Source organism: Protobothrops mucrosquamatus, unplaced genomic scaffold (assembly GCF_001527695.2).
Source record: "Protobothrops mucrosquamatus isolate PMUCROS unplaced genomic scaffold, P.Mucros_1.0 scaffold1946, whole genome shotgun sequence".
Lineage (NCBI taxonomy): Eukaryota > Metazoa > Chordata > Lepidosauria > Squamata > Viperidae > Protobothrops > Protobothrops mucrosquamatus.
In genome coordinates this window covers 31765-45471 of record NW_015388067.1, presented here as the reverse complement: position 1 = coordinate 45471, position 13707 = coordinate 31765, and the positions used below count along the sequence as shown (strand labels likewise).

General features: G+C 46.5%; 1 protein-coding gene across 1 annotated transcript in view; it reads left to right on the top strand.

The window, feature by feature from the left end:
- The window catches only part of LOC107294450 (eukaryotic translation initiation factor 1b), a 61679-nt gene extending 52125 nt beyond the window's left edge, over positions 1-9554 (top strand). Inside the window, exon 4 of the mRNA XM_015823682.1 lies at positions 9193-9554. Coding sequence (XP_015679168.1) covers positions 9193-9237 — 45 coding nt within the window. The 3' untranslated portion in view covers positions 9238-9554. The remainder of the gene's footprint in view (positions 1-9192) is intronic.
- Positions 9555-13707: the final 4153 nt, after the last annotated feature.

The window sequence follows — 13707 nt, the reverse complement described above, 5'->3', positions numbered from 1 at the left end:
TTGGAATGTTCTTTGAGGAGCCCTCTTCCTATCAGCCTGTTTTTTATAAGTTTCAAAAGTCTTTTTTAAAGCAGTTTTTGTATTTCTCCAAACTTCTTCCCACCCCCTCACCCATTGGTCAAGTGTCAGGGAGGCGGAGGGTGGTTGAGGATATTCAGGTATTGGGTTGAACTCTTTTCCTGTGGCCACTCTGAAAGGCATGTAACCAGTGCTGCTGTGCACGGAGTTATTGTATGCTACTTCTGCGAATGGGAGAAGATCGGTCCAGTTCGTTTGTTGGTAGGAAACATAACATCTAAGATATTGTTCCACCATTTTATTAGCGGCTTCTGCGGCCCCATTAGTGGCCCGGTGAAAAGCAGATGATAAGCCTTGGGATGATCCAATTAATGTAAGGAATGTTCTCCAAAACTTTGCTGTGAACTGCACCCCTCTGTCTGAAATTATCCGCTTAGGGGCGCCGTGCAGTCGGTAGATGTGCTTTAGGAACAATTTGGCCAGTCGTTGGGCGGATCGGAGTCCTTTGCAGGCGATGAAATGAGCCTGCTTTGAAAATAGGTCTATTACAGTCCAGATGACAGTGTGCCCACTACTTTCAGGTAGGTCTACTATAAAGTCCATAGCTATCTCTTCCCATGGTTGAGAAGGGTTTGCCACGGGTTGTAGTAGTCCAGGGGTTTTCCCTGGGATTCTTTTCATTGTGGCACATGTAGCGCAACTTTTCACATAGTTTTCCACATCCTTTTTCAATCCCGGCCACCAAAATTGTCGACGGGTGAGGTGTAGGGTTTTTAAATATCCAAAGTGTCCAGCCTGTTTTACATCATGGCTGTGTTTGAGAGCATTAAGACGGAGGGCTTCTGGTAAATATAGCTTTCCCCCCATGTAAGCCAAACCATCCCTGCACATTAGGGTGGCCTGATTATCTTTGAACCATTGGTCGGTGAGGAGTTCTCGTTTTATTTTCTTCGCTCCAGGGTCATCAGGATTGGGAACCCTGCGAGGTGCGAGTTGATTGGCAGTTTGTGGATTGGGAATAATCGCCTCGTTAACCTCTTCTCGTTTGCTCTTGTATTGGGGTAGCCGGGATAGCGCATCTGCTAGGAAGTTCTTTCCTCCGGGTATGTACTTTAGAGTGAAGTCGAAGCGATTAAAGTACTGTGTCCACCGCACTTGCTTTGGGGATAGCTTGCGGGGAGTTTTTAGCGCTTCTAAATTTTTGTGATCTGTCCATACCTCAAATGGCACCTTGCTCCCCTCCAGATAGTGTCGTCAGTTTAATAGTGCCCATCTAATCGCGAAGGCCTCTTTCTCCCAGATTGCCCATCTCCGTTCGCTCTCAGTAAATTTCTTAGAGGTGTAGGCGCAGGGTTGCAGGATCCCATTTTTGTTCTTTTGCAGTAACACAGCTCCAACTGCCACATCGCTGGCGTCGGCTTGGATCACAAAGGGTTCCCCTGGGCAGGGGTGCTTTTAGGGCTGGTTCAGCAGCAAATAGTCTCTTTAAATTTTCAAAAGCTGTTTGACAGCCCATTGTCCATGCTAGTGGTTGGCCCGGTCGTGGTTTCCCTCCTCCTTTGCCTGTTTTTAGTAGTTCGGTGAGAGGCAAGGCAATTTCGGCAAAAGAGGGGATAAATTGGCGATAAAAGTTGGCAAATCCCAGAAAACTCTNCATTCAATAGCTTCTTTAACACTTCTCTTACCAGCTTTATGTGATCAGTCATATTCGTGCTGTATATCAGAATATCATCAAGATACACCAAAACCCCTTTGTACAAGTGATCATGTAGTACTTCATTGATTAATTGCATAAACACAGCTGGGGCCCCCTGTAGTCCAAACGGCATGACTTTGAACTGATAGCTCCCCATAGGACAGTTGAAGGCAGTTTTCCACTCGTCTCCCTTTTTTATTCTCACTCGGTAGTACGCCTCTCTCAGGTCTAGCTTAGTGAAGACACTCCCTTTAGCTAGATGGGTTAATAAGTCCTTCAGTAGGGGGAGTGGGTATTTGTTTTCCACACTCACAGCATTGAGACCTTTGTAGTCCATGCAGAGACGTAGAGACCCATCCTTTTTCTCTTTGAATAATACAGGGGCTCCCATGGTTGATTTGGCCCGTTCGATAAACCCCCTCGCTAGGTTTTTGTCCACGTATCGCTGCATCTCCTCCATGTCAAGGGGGGACATAGCATACATTCTGGGTCGTGGGAGTTTAGCTCCTGGCACCAGTTCAATGGAGCAGTCATTGGGTCTGTGAGGGGGTAGGGCATCACATTCTTTTTCACTAAAAACCTCCGCCAGGTCCCAGTATTCATTGGGGATGACTGGATCGCCTGGGGGCAGTGAGGTGGCCATGTGCGCTCGCTCTTTGGGTGGCCTAAGGTGTCCTGCAACATCTGTTGACTCAATGGGGGGATCAGGCCCTATAGGTAGTCTCACGGTTCTCATTCCTTTCTTCCACCAGATGAATGGTTTCCATTTGTCTAGCCAGGCTAACCCTAGGATCACTGCCTCAGACATTTTTGGAGCCACCAGGAAACGAATAAATTCCCAATGTGCACCTATCTCTAGACGTAAAGGTTCAGTTATTTGTGTGACAAGAGGCCCCCCCCATGAGAGACCCATCAGCTTGCTCAAACCTCATGGGTTCAGCGAGCGTTTTTGCTCGAATGCCCAATTTCAAGGCAAAGGGTAAACTAATAATACATCGGGTGCATCCAGAATCTATTAGCACATTTAAGTTCATTTGCACTCCAGATTTAGGGATTATAAGTTTGGCAGCGAGGGAAAAAGGCGGGATTCGTCGACTCACCATTGGGTCGTCTTCCCCTTCGTCCTCACTGTCGAAAGAGGGTAGAGCTGGGGGGGATCCAGCCTTAGTCTCGGTGTCCTCCTGCGCAGGCGAGGCGACTTGGATAGCTCGTTCTTGCTTGTTCTGATTGGATTTCCCTCTCGGTGGTGGTTGATCAGATTTCTTTTTAGTTGCGTGTCTTGGTCTGCCCTGTTGTTGGGGGTAGGGAATTGGGCAGTTCGCTGCTCGATGTCCCTGTTGTCCGCATCGGAAGCACAAGAGTGGCAACCCTATGGGTAGTTTGGGTCTTTCGGTAGGCGTAGTTGTCGGGGGCCTCCAGGGTGTTGGTCGTTGTCTGAGGCGTTCTGGTTTCGGTCCCCTTTCAGGAGAGGGAGGNCTTGGCTCTGCACTTCCAATTCTTCAAACCTCTCTGCTAGGTAGTCTAATGAACTACTACGGACTGCAGGTGGGCTTCTCCACTCACCCAAGTCCTCGGTGACAGACGGCCGGGTAGTTCTCCACTGGGTCTCCACTGCTGGCAGGGCTGTATGAAAATCTGCAGAACTTTCGCTTCGCTTTTGCCAGCCTGTCGACCAGATTAGTTCTCCAGACAGCTTTGGCCTCGCTCCCAGTTGGAGAGTTTGCAAGGATTTATCTTCCTCCGGCTGATTAGCTGTCGCTCCCTTCAGTGGGGAGGCTGCGGCTGCTGCTGCTCCCCCTCCTGGGGAGGTTGCGGCTGGAGGGGTGCGGGCCTCAGGCCTTTCCTCTCCTTCCATGGTGAGATCTTCCCCTTATCTTTGTCAAACTATCCCCGTTATTTTAGGGATAGTGACTGGGGTAAGGGACCCCTAAATGGTTTTAAAAGTTTTGAGTCTTTGGCTTAATGACATGGTTCCGAAAGAAATAACTTTTCAAAGAACTTTGAGGCTTAATTACCTTAAAGAATCCTTTAATGGGTTACATAATCCGGCACGAACAAAGGAAAGCCAAAGACTGAAACACCCCCCCATCCTAGCTCTCGCGACAAGCACAACTCCCTCCCTCCTTTCACAGTCACCAATCATATGCTCCAATTAAACAGAGGTGTGAACCTTCCTCCCGTCTCATCTCTGTTATTACAGACTGTTGTTGCTTTGACCTTGGCTGTGCTATGCTAAGATAATGTTGTTATTCACAGGCATTCCTCCCCCCTCATATGGCCCGCAATGCCTGCTTTTGCTCTTGAAGCAATATATAGGCTAAATAAGATATGTTTGCTTCTTCACATATGTCAAGCAATAACGTCCAATGTTAGCAGACTTGACAACAGGCATCGCAGCGACCAAAATGTCCCAGCGTTCAGGTCAACGTCCATGAAACAAAAGCTTCAGCCCAAGGTCATCCTCAGCACCAGGGGCTACAGTCCAAGCAACTTGGTGGTCCTCAGCGTTAGGTGGTGGTGAAGAAGAGCGAAGGCAGGTGTGATGAATCCAAGTACGAAGCCCAGCAACCTTGACCGCTGTGTGAGTAGCGAGAAGAACAACAAAGGGGCCTTTCCAGCGTTCAGCCAAAGGGCCAGAATCAGTCCAGGACAAGTACCCAATCACCAGGAAGGAAAGGATGGAGTGGATGATCCAATCCCGGATGATGGAGGGCCTGAAAAGCTTGTGAAATGGAAGAAACATTATTAGCAAGAGAGTGCATATATTCCCTGAGGGCCTGGTTTCCAAAAACAGGGAGGGAAGTGGATAAGGAGGAATGGTAAAGAAAGGGCCGACCGTACATGATCTCAAAGGGGGACAGGCCAAGAAGCTGCTTAGGGGCAGTTGTTATACGCAAAAGAGCGAGGGGTAGCGCCTGAACCCAAGTGAGGTGTGTTTCCTGGGCAAGTGTGGCAAGATGACGTTTAAGAATGCCATTGGCCTTCTGCACACATGCCAAAGATTGGGGCCTATAGGCCAAATGAAGCTGCCAATCAATACCGAGGGCCTGAGACACCTGCTGGGTAATGTTAGAGATAAAGTGGGGTCCATCGTCAGAGCCAATGCCTTGGTATGGGAAGGAAAAACATGGAATAATTTCCTTCAGGAGGGCCTTGACCACCTCACGTGCCTTGTTAGTACGGTAGGGAAAGGCCTCAATCCATCCAGAAAAAGCATCCACAAAAATTAGCAAGTATCTAAAACCCTGGTTCCCTGGCAACTCAGCAAAATCAACTGCCCAAAAACTGGCAGGATCATGTCCAGCCCTAAGTCCACCCAAGGGAAACTTAATAGCCTTTACAGGATTATTCCTTTGACAAATCACACATTGCTTGACTGTAGTGAGAGCCTTGTCATAGATTTCAGGACAAATATAGCCGTTTATAAGAAATTCAGCTATGGCCTTGTAACCCCAATGAGTGCTAGCATGCAATTTTCGTAAGAGGGCCCATAATTCATGTCCTGGGAGAAGGTATTTCCCGTCCTTTTCCAGCCAACGTCCATGATAAACAGCATCCAGTTTATAAGCTCTGTGCCTATCCTGCGAAGTATACGTTGGAGCCGGCACAGGCAAATGTGAAGGTACAAGCGCACCAACATACCAAGGGGACAGGGGACCTGAAGCGGCAGACTTTGCAGTACGGTCGGCCAAGGCATTTCCCTTTCCATGTTTAGTATCATCCTTACCATGGGCCCTCACATGCATGACAGCCACCTTGTGCCGGAGCAAAACAGCATCCAGCAGCCTTAAAATGTCCTGTCCATATTTAACAGGGGTGCCTTCAGCCGTGAGCAAACCACGCTCCTTCCACAAGGCCCCATGTACATGTATAACACTAAAAGCAAATTTACTGTGTAAATATATTAACAACTGCACCGTCTGACAATTCCAAGGGCCTCGTCAAGGCAATGAGTTCAGCTTTCTGAGCTGAGGTACCTGCAGGGAGAGCTGCTGCTTCCACTACCTGATCCAATGTGACCACAGCATAGCCAGCTAGCCTTTCTCCCTGTCTCATAAAACTGCTGCTATCTGTATACAGGTCCCTATCCGCGTCCTCTAGCGGCTGGTCAGTTAAATCCGGCTGGCCAGTAAACACATCGGTAATAGTTTGCACACAATCATGATCACCATCCTGTTCCAGTTGGGGAAGAAAGGTTGCTGGATTGAACCTGCCACTGCGCTTGATATAAACTTGTGGGTTATCAAGGAGTGCAATCTGATACCGCTCCAGACAGGAGGCTGTAAGCCAATGGCCCCCCTTGGATGCTAACAAGTCCTGGATGGAATGAGGTGTTTCCACTGTGATAGGAGCACCAAAAGTTAATTGTTCAGCAGCCTCCAAAAGGAGAACAGCTGCCTCTGCAGCCAAAGGCATGCCGGCCATCCTTGAGCAACAGGATCAAGTTGTTTGGAGAAATAGGCTACTGGGCGAGACCAAGTACCAAGGTAAATACTCCAGCAGCTACCCCTTTGCTTTCTGACAGAAACAAGGTGAACAGTTAATGTTATCAAATGCCACCTGGCAATTCTTGGTCCATGCAAAGGGTTATTTGAGCCTGTGGTGGCCTGATACAAGGGTTTAACCATTAGAGCAAAGATGGTTGCTTGTAACTTAGCAAGCTAATCACGCCCTAAAAGGGGCATAGGGCAGTCTGGAAGGTAAAGAAATTGATGAATAAGGCGAGTATCACCCATAGAGCATTCCAAAGGGTTGAGTATAGCAGCTGACATAGATTGGCCACTGGCTTCAACCACCTGGAACGTTTGTGAGGAAGTGTTTCCAAGGGGCTTATTTAATACTGAACGTGATGCCCCTGTATCAATCAAAAAGGGTATTGTTTTCCCTCCGTGTTTGAACTTTACCAGGGGTGCAGAGGGAGAATCATCCATAAGGGCAGTGAGACAAAGGCCCCCCAGCCCCTCACCCCCTTAATATCTGGAGCACGGTTGTGGAACAGCGCCCTATAGGATGGTTAGGAAGGGAACGTAAAGGACATTCCCTGCTCCAGTGGCCAAATTTCTTACATATACAACACTGGTCCTGTCTTAGGGCAAAAGACTGCAGTGGGTGGTCTGGGGGTGCCTGGAATCTGGGTGACATTGTCCCATTTCTCTCCTGAGAGGGCCCTACCGCTCCTCGCCATCCTCTTCCATGAGTCCCACTTCTTCCTCCTCCCACTAGGGGCATCCATTGCAGAGCTTGAGCCAGCAAGACTGCTCTGTTTTTCATCCTTTTTAGCCCCCCTGGCTGTCACTTCTGGTCGTTTTATGTAGGCTTTATAAGCTCCTTCCAACAATTTTTCTACTGTCAGCTGAAGCCCCCTCCAGCTTCTGTAATTTGCACTTAATATCTGGGGCGCTCTGCCCAATAAAGAGCATGTTCACCAGGCTTGGTAGAGGCGCTCAAGGAAGTCACGGGGGCTTTCAGCTGGCAACTGATGAACATCATAAATTTTGCCCAATTTTTTCTGTTTAGGGAGGGCAGTCTGCTATGCAGTGATGATAATGTCTCAGAAACCTTTTAAATATCCATAGTTTCTGCTGTCATAAGTATCAGTGACCCATTTAGGGTCAGTTTCGGAACAAAGGACCTCCCTTTCTTCAGCTAACTTTTTAGCAGCATTGTTTACCAGACGCCTTTCTTCTGTTGTTAAAAAGACATCCAGCATGGCTTGGAGGTCTGCCCAGTTAGTGTTATGAGTTCGAATAATGGACAGAACCAATTCAGAATATTCGTGTGGGGTTTCAGTATAAGAAACCTTCGGTCCTTCCATGCATAAAGGTCAGATGGGTATGAACCAGGACCTTATTAGTGTCCCCCCTTCCAATGGCTACCTGCCCTGTGAGGGGGTAAATCCCCTTATAGGGTGGTGAAGCAGAAGCTAAAGCAGGAAAAGGTGGTGCTGCGGGAGGTCGCCACAATCCACAGTCTTTAAGCATCTGCTTATTCTTTTGTAAGGTCCAAAAAAGTGCATAGTAAGCTTGCTGATCCTTATCCATGCCTCTTTGAGCATAGTTGCCCATGGTTTCAAAAACTCCTAAATCTATGGATCCCCCTGTGGGCCAAACAGTGGGCATGTCCTGGTGCCAGAAGGCATTGTACTTAATTAGAGTTTCAATTTTCATATCCCGACGGGTTTTAAGCTCACCAAAGTTCCTTATGACACACTCAAGGGGGCTGAGGGCAGATTCCTTCTTTTTATTCATTCTAACAGGCTTGCCTTGGGCTGAGCCCATGTGTCTAAGTCACTCACACCACTTGCACAGTTCAACACTCAAAACCCGTTGGATCCCGAGAGTATAAGGTTGCCCCCCCTTGCTTTCTAAACACCCCCAAACATTGGGGGGGTGTCTAGGTGCGGCTAAAGCCAACCCTTCTGCCCAGCTCTGGTCAACGGTGGGATATGATTCAGGGAAGCAAGCACACCTTTACACACACACACACACACACACACACACACACACACACAGAGGAAAGCCTGTACAATAAAATAATGGTGTGTCTTACCTTATCTTCAGCCCTCCTGAGTATGCAGGAACCAAGTAGAAGGCAACCAAATAGAAAACTGGTTCCTGTTTAAAAACCGCAGTGAAGAGTCAAGAAGGGGGGCACCTCCAGAAAATCCCGGAGCGCGCTTGGTGCCTTCCCGTTCCTGAGCCTCCCTAGGACCAAGCACCTCTCCTGGAAGCCTGGCTCACCAAAAATGTTGTACAGGATCTGAGATGTTGCTTGATAAAGAAATACAGGAAACCAGAAGTTGCCTTTAAGCTTTACGTTTTTATTCAGCTGAACAAAGACGGGCCCCTCTAAAACAGAGAAGCCCCGAATGACAAGAAATCCTTGTATTTATTCTTTTTTATTACATAAGCAATCCACCCAGCAAAGCTGGGACACATAAGATAAAGACTTCACCCAGAAAGGCTGGCTCACCATAGATAAGAAAGGAGAAAGCAGAAGTAGCTAAAAATGTTCCTTTTGGGTGTTTCCCTAAAGACACTACGTGTTCTCAGGTGACTTGGGACATTGGGTGTTTTCCTTGCTGACCTTCCATGACTCTGCACCCATGACTCGGCAAGTACCCAAAGATAGCAGGGCTATCTGCACATACTCACAATTTATGCTTCCTATGCTTTCCCTTGATTCCAGGTCAACAATGTGAGCTCTATTCTCTCTAAATTGATAAAGAGCTGAATTATAGGGCTGAGTGGAAAAGTGTAACCAACTTGACTCCAACACTTTTGTTTTCTTAATAGCAGAATTTTCTAGATTGACTTGTAAACTGAAAACTGCTGCTATAGATAATTTTGCACCAGTCTTAGCTGGCATTACATCCCTGCTCAGCAATTGTACTTCGATTAGTATGTGGATTTATTTTTGTGTTCACATTTCTGGTCCTAACTGCCAAGACCTTACTGATGTTTGTATATTTTCTGCAGGTTGGCATTGTTAAGGAGGAACAACTGAAAGTTCATGGCTTCTGAATTATGTGTACTTACCTGAAGAACTCTACACGTTTTGTTCTACCAAGTTGGCTCTGTGAAATATGATTCTTTGTAGTAAATGGACTTCCCATTCAAAATCTGATTTACTTTTGCATGATTATAGAAAAGATGTGGGGTATAGACTAGAAACACATAAGAAAACTGCAGTAAGATGGTAACAAGAAATGCTTAAGAATTTTAACGCATTTCCAATGGAAATGTTCTACTGCTGATACTTCAGTGTATTTTTCATCTGATTTAAGTGTATTAAAACCATGTGTGTTGCAGCTTAAATAAATTTACTATTCGCGTGTAGAGTGCATTATATACTTTAGCCAATTTAAGCATATAAACAGTGTTTTAACTACATAGCAGACCAGGTCAAACTTCAAAAGCTAATACTCAGCATTTAGTACAGCTAAATTGACTAAGTTTTCAAGATTATTTAGCAGTCAGGTTCAGTGAAATCGAATCAAACAATTCTTTGCTTCTATGAGAATTATATTTGGTAAAGTCCAGCTAATACCCAAGAAATTCTGCCATTGCTGGGGCTTGATATGAAATCCATTCCCAGATAGGGTGTGCAAGAACTCAAACCATTTTGATGTGAGGCTTCACAAAATATCCCATTATAAGTACAGAACAGCAGTTCTGTAATCTGTACATGGGGTTGCATGAAGGCTTGCATTCTTGACGACCAATGGATGAATGATCTAATTGAAAAGGTGTGTCTAATGATTCAAAAGGAAAAATATATTCCAAATTGAATTCTTGATCTGCTACCATGTGTCAAACTAAGGGTCTCTTTTTTTTGCCTCCAAAAGAAGCACCAGGTCTTATTTTGGGGGGATGTCTTACTCACCTCCGGCACCAACAGCCCCGCCCAGCCAGTCCACTTCTTCTGGGGCTGAAGGAGCACCTGCATTCTGCAGCTGCATTCCGGCCTGCATTTTGCAGTCAGGCCTTTCCGGAAGGCCTATGCAGCCGAGTACTGAGCTATGGATTCAATCCATAGCTCGGTCCTCGGCTGCAGAGGTCTTGCAGAACCGAGCTATGGATTGAATCCATAGCTCAGTTCTTAGTTGCAGAGGCCTTCCAGAAAGGCCTGTGACTGAGAAATGCAGGACTGGCTGCAGAAGATGCCGCAGAAGAGATGGGCTGCTGGGGAGAGGCCTGTCTGCAAGATAAGTGGGTACCCGGCGCGTGGGGCAGCTCCACACCCCCACCCTAGCTTGATTTTTAGGTGTGCCTCACCCCAAAACTAGGGCTTATTTTTGGGGTAGGCCTAACTTTTGGGAAAACATGGCATATATTCCATCAGCCTCTATGGAATTAACCTGTTGGTCTAGGACAGGGGTGTCAAACTGCCGGCCCGCGGGCTGGACGCGTCACCCAGAAGCCGCGCCCACCCCATTGCCAGCAATGGAGAAAAAGCTCCAATACGTTGCATGACATCACGTGACGTCGCGAGTTTGACATGTATGGTCTAGGACTTTTCACCTCTGCACATGTTCATGCCCCCTTCACCCTGGCCCTCCAGCCACAACCAATTGACAGTGAGCGTTCAGACTCAGCTGGACCTCTGCCGGCGTTTCTCTGACGCCGATGGACCCCCAGCCCTCTACCTCCATCTCCCCTGTCACAGGTGATTCGCAGAGGGATCATTGTAGTCCAATGATTCACCCCAAGGGACAAGCAGCCGCGCCTCCCAGCAGCCAATCAGGGCTCCAAGGGGTGGGCCTCTACCGAGCCATGGAGCTGGTGGCAGTGGCAGGCGGGGTGGCAGTAGCAGCCAGACGCTCAGCCCAGGATTGGGGCCTCTGAAGATGCTGAGGGGGGGGGCTGTGGTGGCAGGCAGTGGCATTCTCTCTCACACACAAACACAAACACTACACTGCAGGATTGGGCAGGCAATCCTTGATCGGGGCTTCTGTGAAGCCGCTGGGGAGGTGGCTGCATTGTCAGGCAGCGGCATTCTCTCTTTCTCACACACACTCCACTGCAGGATCAGGCAGGCGATCCTTTTCTGTGGAAAGGGGAGGGTCGTACGCATAGACACACAAACACTTGTTTTAATCCCTTGGATTCTGTGTTGATGCATGGCAATTGCTGGGACAAATATAAGTGTTTTCCTTTTTTTCTTTTTTTACAAAGGTGCAACGGAACACCCATGATTTTCCCACCAAAAGATTCAATATTCAAGCTGGCTGCATTACAGCTTTTATACAAAAATAAAAATATTTCAGCCTTGCTAATGGTGAAATGCAACTAGAAAAGATCACACTGCATTTTTTGCCTTTCCTCGGACCTCTATTTGATCCATGTCTCTTACTCGCTGCTGCTTTTCATACAGCCAACCTCATGTTTAAATATATCTGACTATATATATGTGCATACGAGCTGAAACTGTCACCCCAGGGCAACCTTTTGTGTCTTGATGACATCATTTTCTGTGTGTGTGTGTGTGTGTGTGTATCAGCTCATTTTATATTCTGTGCATGAGGAAGGGCAAATTTTATATACACACACATTCATGTATATGTCTGTGTGTATATGAATATGTGTATGTGTGTAGATATATGTGTGTGCGTATAATTTGCCCTTCCTCATGCACAGAATATAAAATGAGCTGAATGTACAAATCACAGCTGCAGAAAGTTATGTCAATCTGTACAAAAGATGGCACAGCTGTAATGAAGAACCTACTGATTTAAGTTGTGGAAATAGATCTATTTCCGCAACTTAAATCAGTAGGTTCTTCATTACAGCTGTGCCATCTTTTGCACAGATTGACATAACTTTCTGCAGCTGTGATTTCCACATTCAGCTCATTTTATATTCTGTGCATGAGGAAGGGCAAATTACACACACAGAGACATATATATCTACACATACATACACATATACACACATACATGTGTATATGTATACCGTGTTTCCCCAAAAGTAAGATCTTCCCCAAAAATAAGCCCTAGTTTTGGGGCGAGGCGCATGCCTAAAAAGCTGGGGTGGGGGTGGAGCTGCCCCATGCACCCCACACCCGCTACTGTTGTAGCCAGGCCTCCCATGAATCGGCACCTGCCTCGCATCGCCGGCCCACTTCTGTGGTGCCCCCTGGCCTGCATTTCGCCATCTGAGGCCTTCAGGAAATGCCTCTGCAGCTGAGAATGGAGCTCCGGATTGATGCGCACAGCGTCCCCTGACCTGCATTTTGCCGCAGCCGAGAACCGAGCTACAGATTCAATCTGTAGCTCGAATCTCAGATGCAGAGGCCTTTCCAGAAGGCCTCTGACGGCGAAATTAACAACTACCCCAATTCACTTGACAGTCGTGGAAAGAAAGGTTGTAAAATGGTGAAAAACCAACAAAATTAAGAAATGGGCAAATTAACACAACTAATGTCTCACTTAGGAACAAAACTTTTGGGCTGAATTGGTCATAATTCAAGGACTATCAGTATTTTTATTCCTACACAAGTAGCCTCGACTTACAACCATTTGTTTAGCAACCATTCAGTTATAATGGCACTGAAAAAAGTGGATTATGACCGGTCCTCACACTTACAACCGTCAAAGCAGCCCCAAAATCACATGATCAAAATTCAGGTGCTTGGCAAGTGGCATGTATTTACGATGGGTGCAGCATCCCAGGGTCATGTGATCGCCATTTGCAACATTCCCAGCTGGTTTCTGACAAGCAGAGTCAATGGGAGAAGCCAGATATGCTTAATGACCACATGATTCACTTAATAACAGTGGTGATTCATTTAACAACCGTGGGAAAAAGAGTTGTAAAATTAGGCACAAGTCACATAACAACTGCCTTGCTTTGCAACAGGAATTCTACTCTCAATTGAGGTTGGAAATTGAGGACTACATGTACTTTCCCCCTCAATTTTAAGAGAGTAACTTATTTTGAAATATCTGCCAGAAAACCACAGAACTCAGAGAGCACCAAGGACCCCACAATTTCTGGAAAACTGACTAAAAATAGTTTGGGATTTCATTTTCTAGGTTATTGAATTACATATACATTGTCATAGTTCCGACTAATGAAACACTTCAAAGAACTTCCAGGCATGTTTATCCTAAAGCCTTTATTAACAGTGTTACAAATTGATGGCACATCATGGAGGTATGCCAGAATCTGAATTCCTCTTGCTGGCATCTAACTTTTCTTGCTAAACCCCTCCCTTATCTTGCAGTCACAAGTCACATCTTCCAATTAGCCCAGAGGGCAAAGATTCACTTCCGTTCCTTTTCCTGGGCTTTTGTTATTATTCTCCTTTCTTTTCTCTGTCATCTGAATTAACTCTAAAAATACCAGACAGTTCTGCATATTTTGTCAAACCAAGAATATTCAATATTAGCAGTGTTGACATCCGGCCCCCCTTACAAAAAGGACAGATCCTGTTATGTAAACAAAAGCATATGTTAATGACTAGTTTTTGGTTTGTTGGGGTATTCCGCA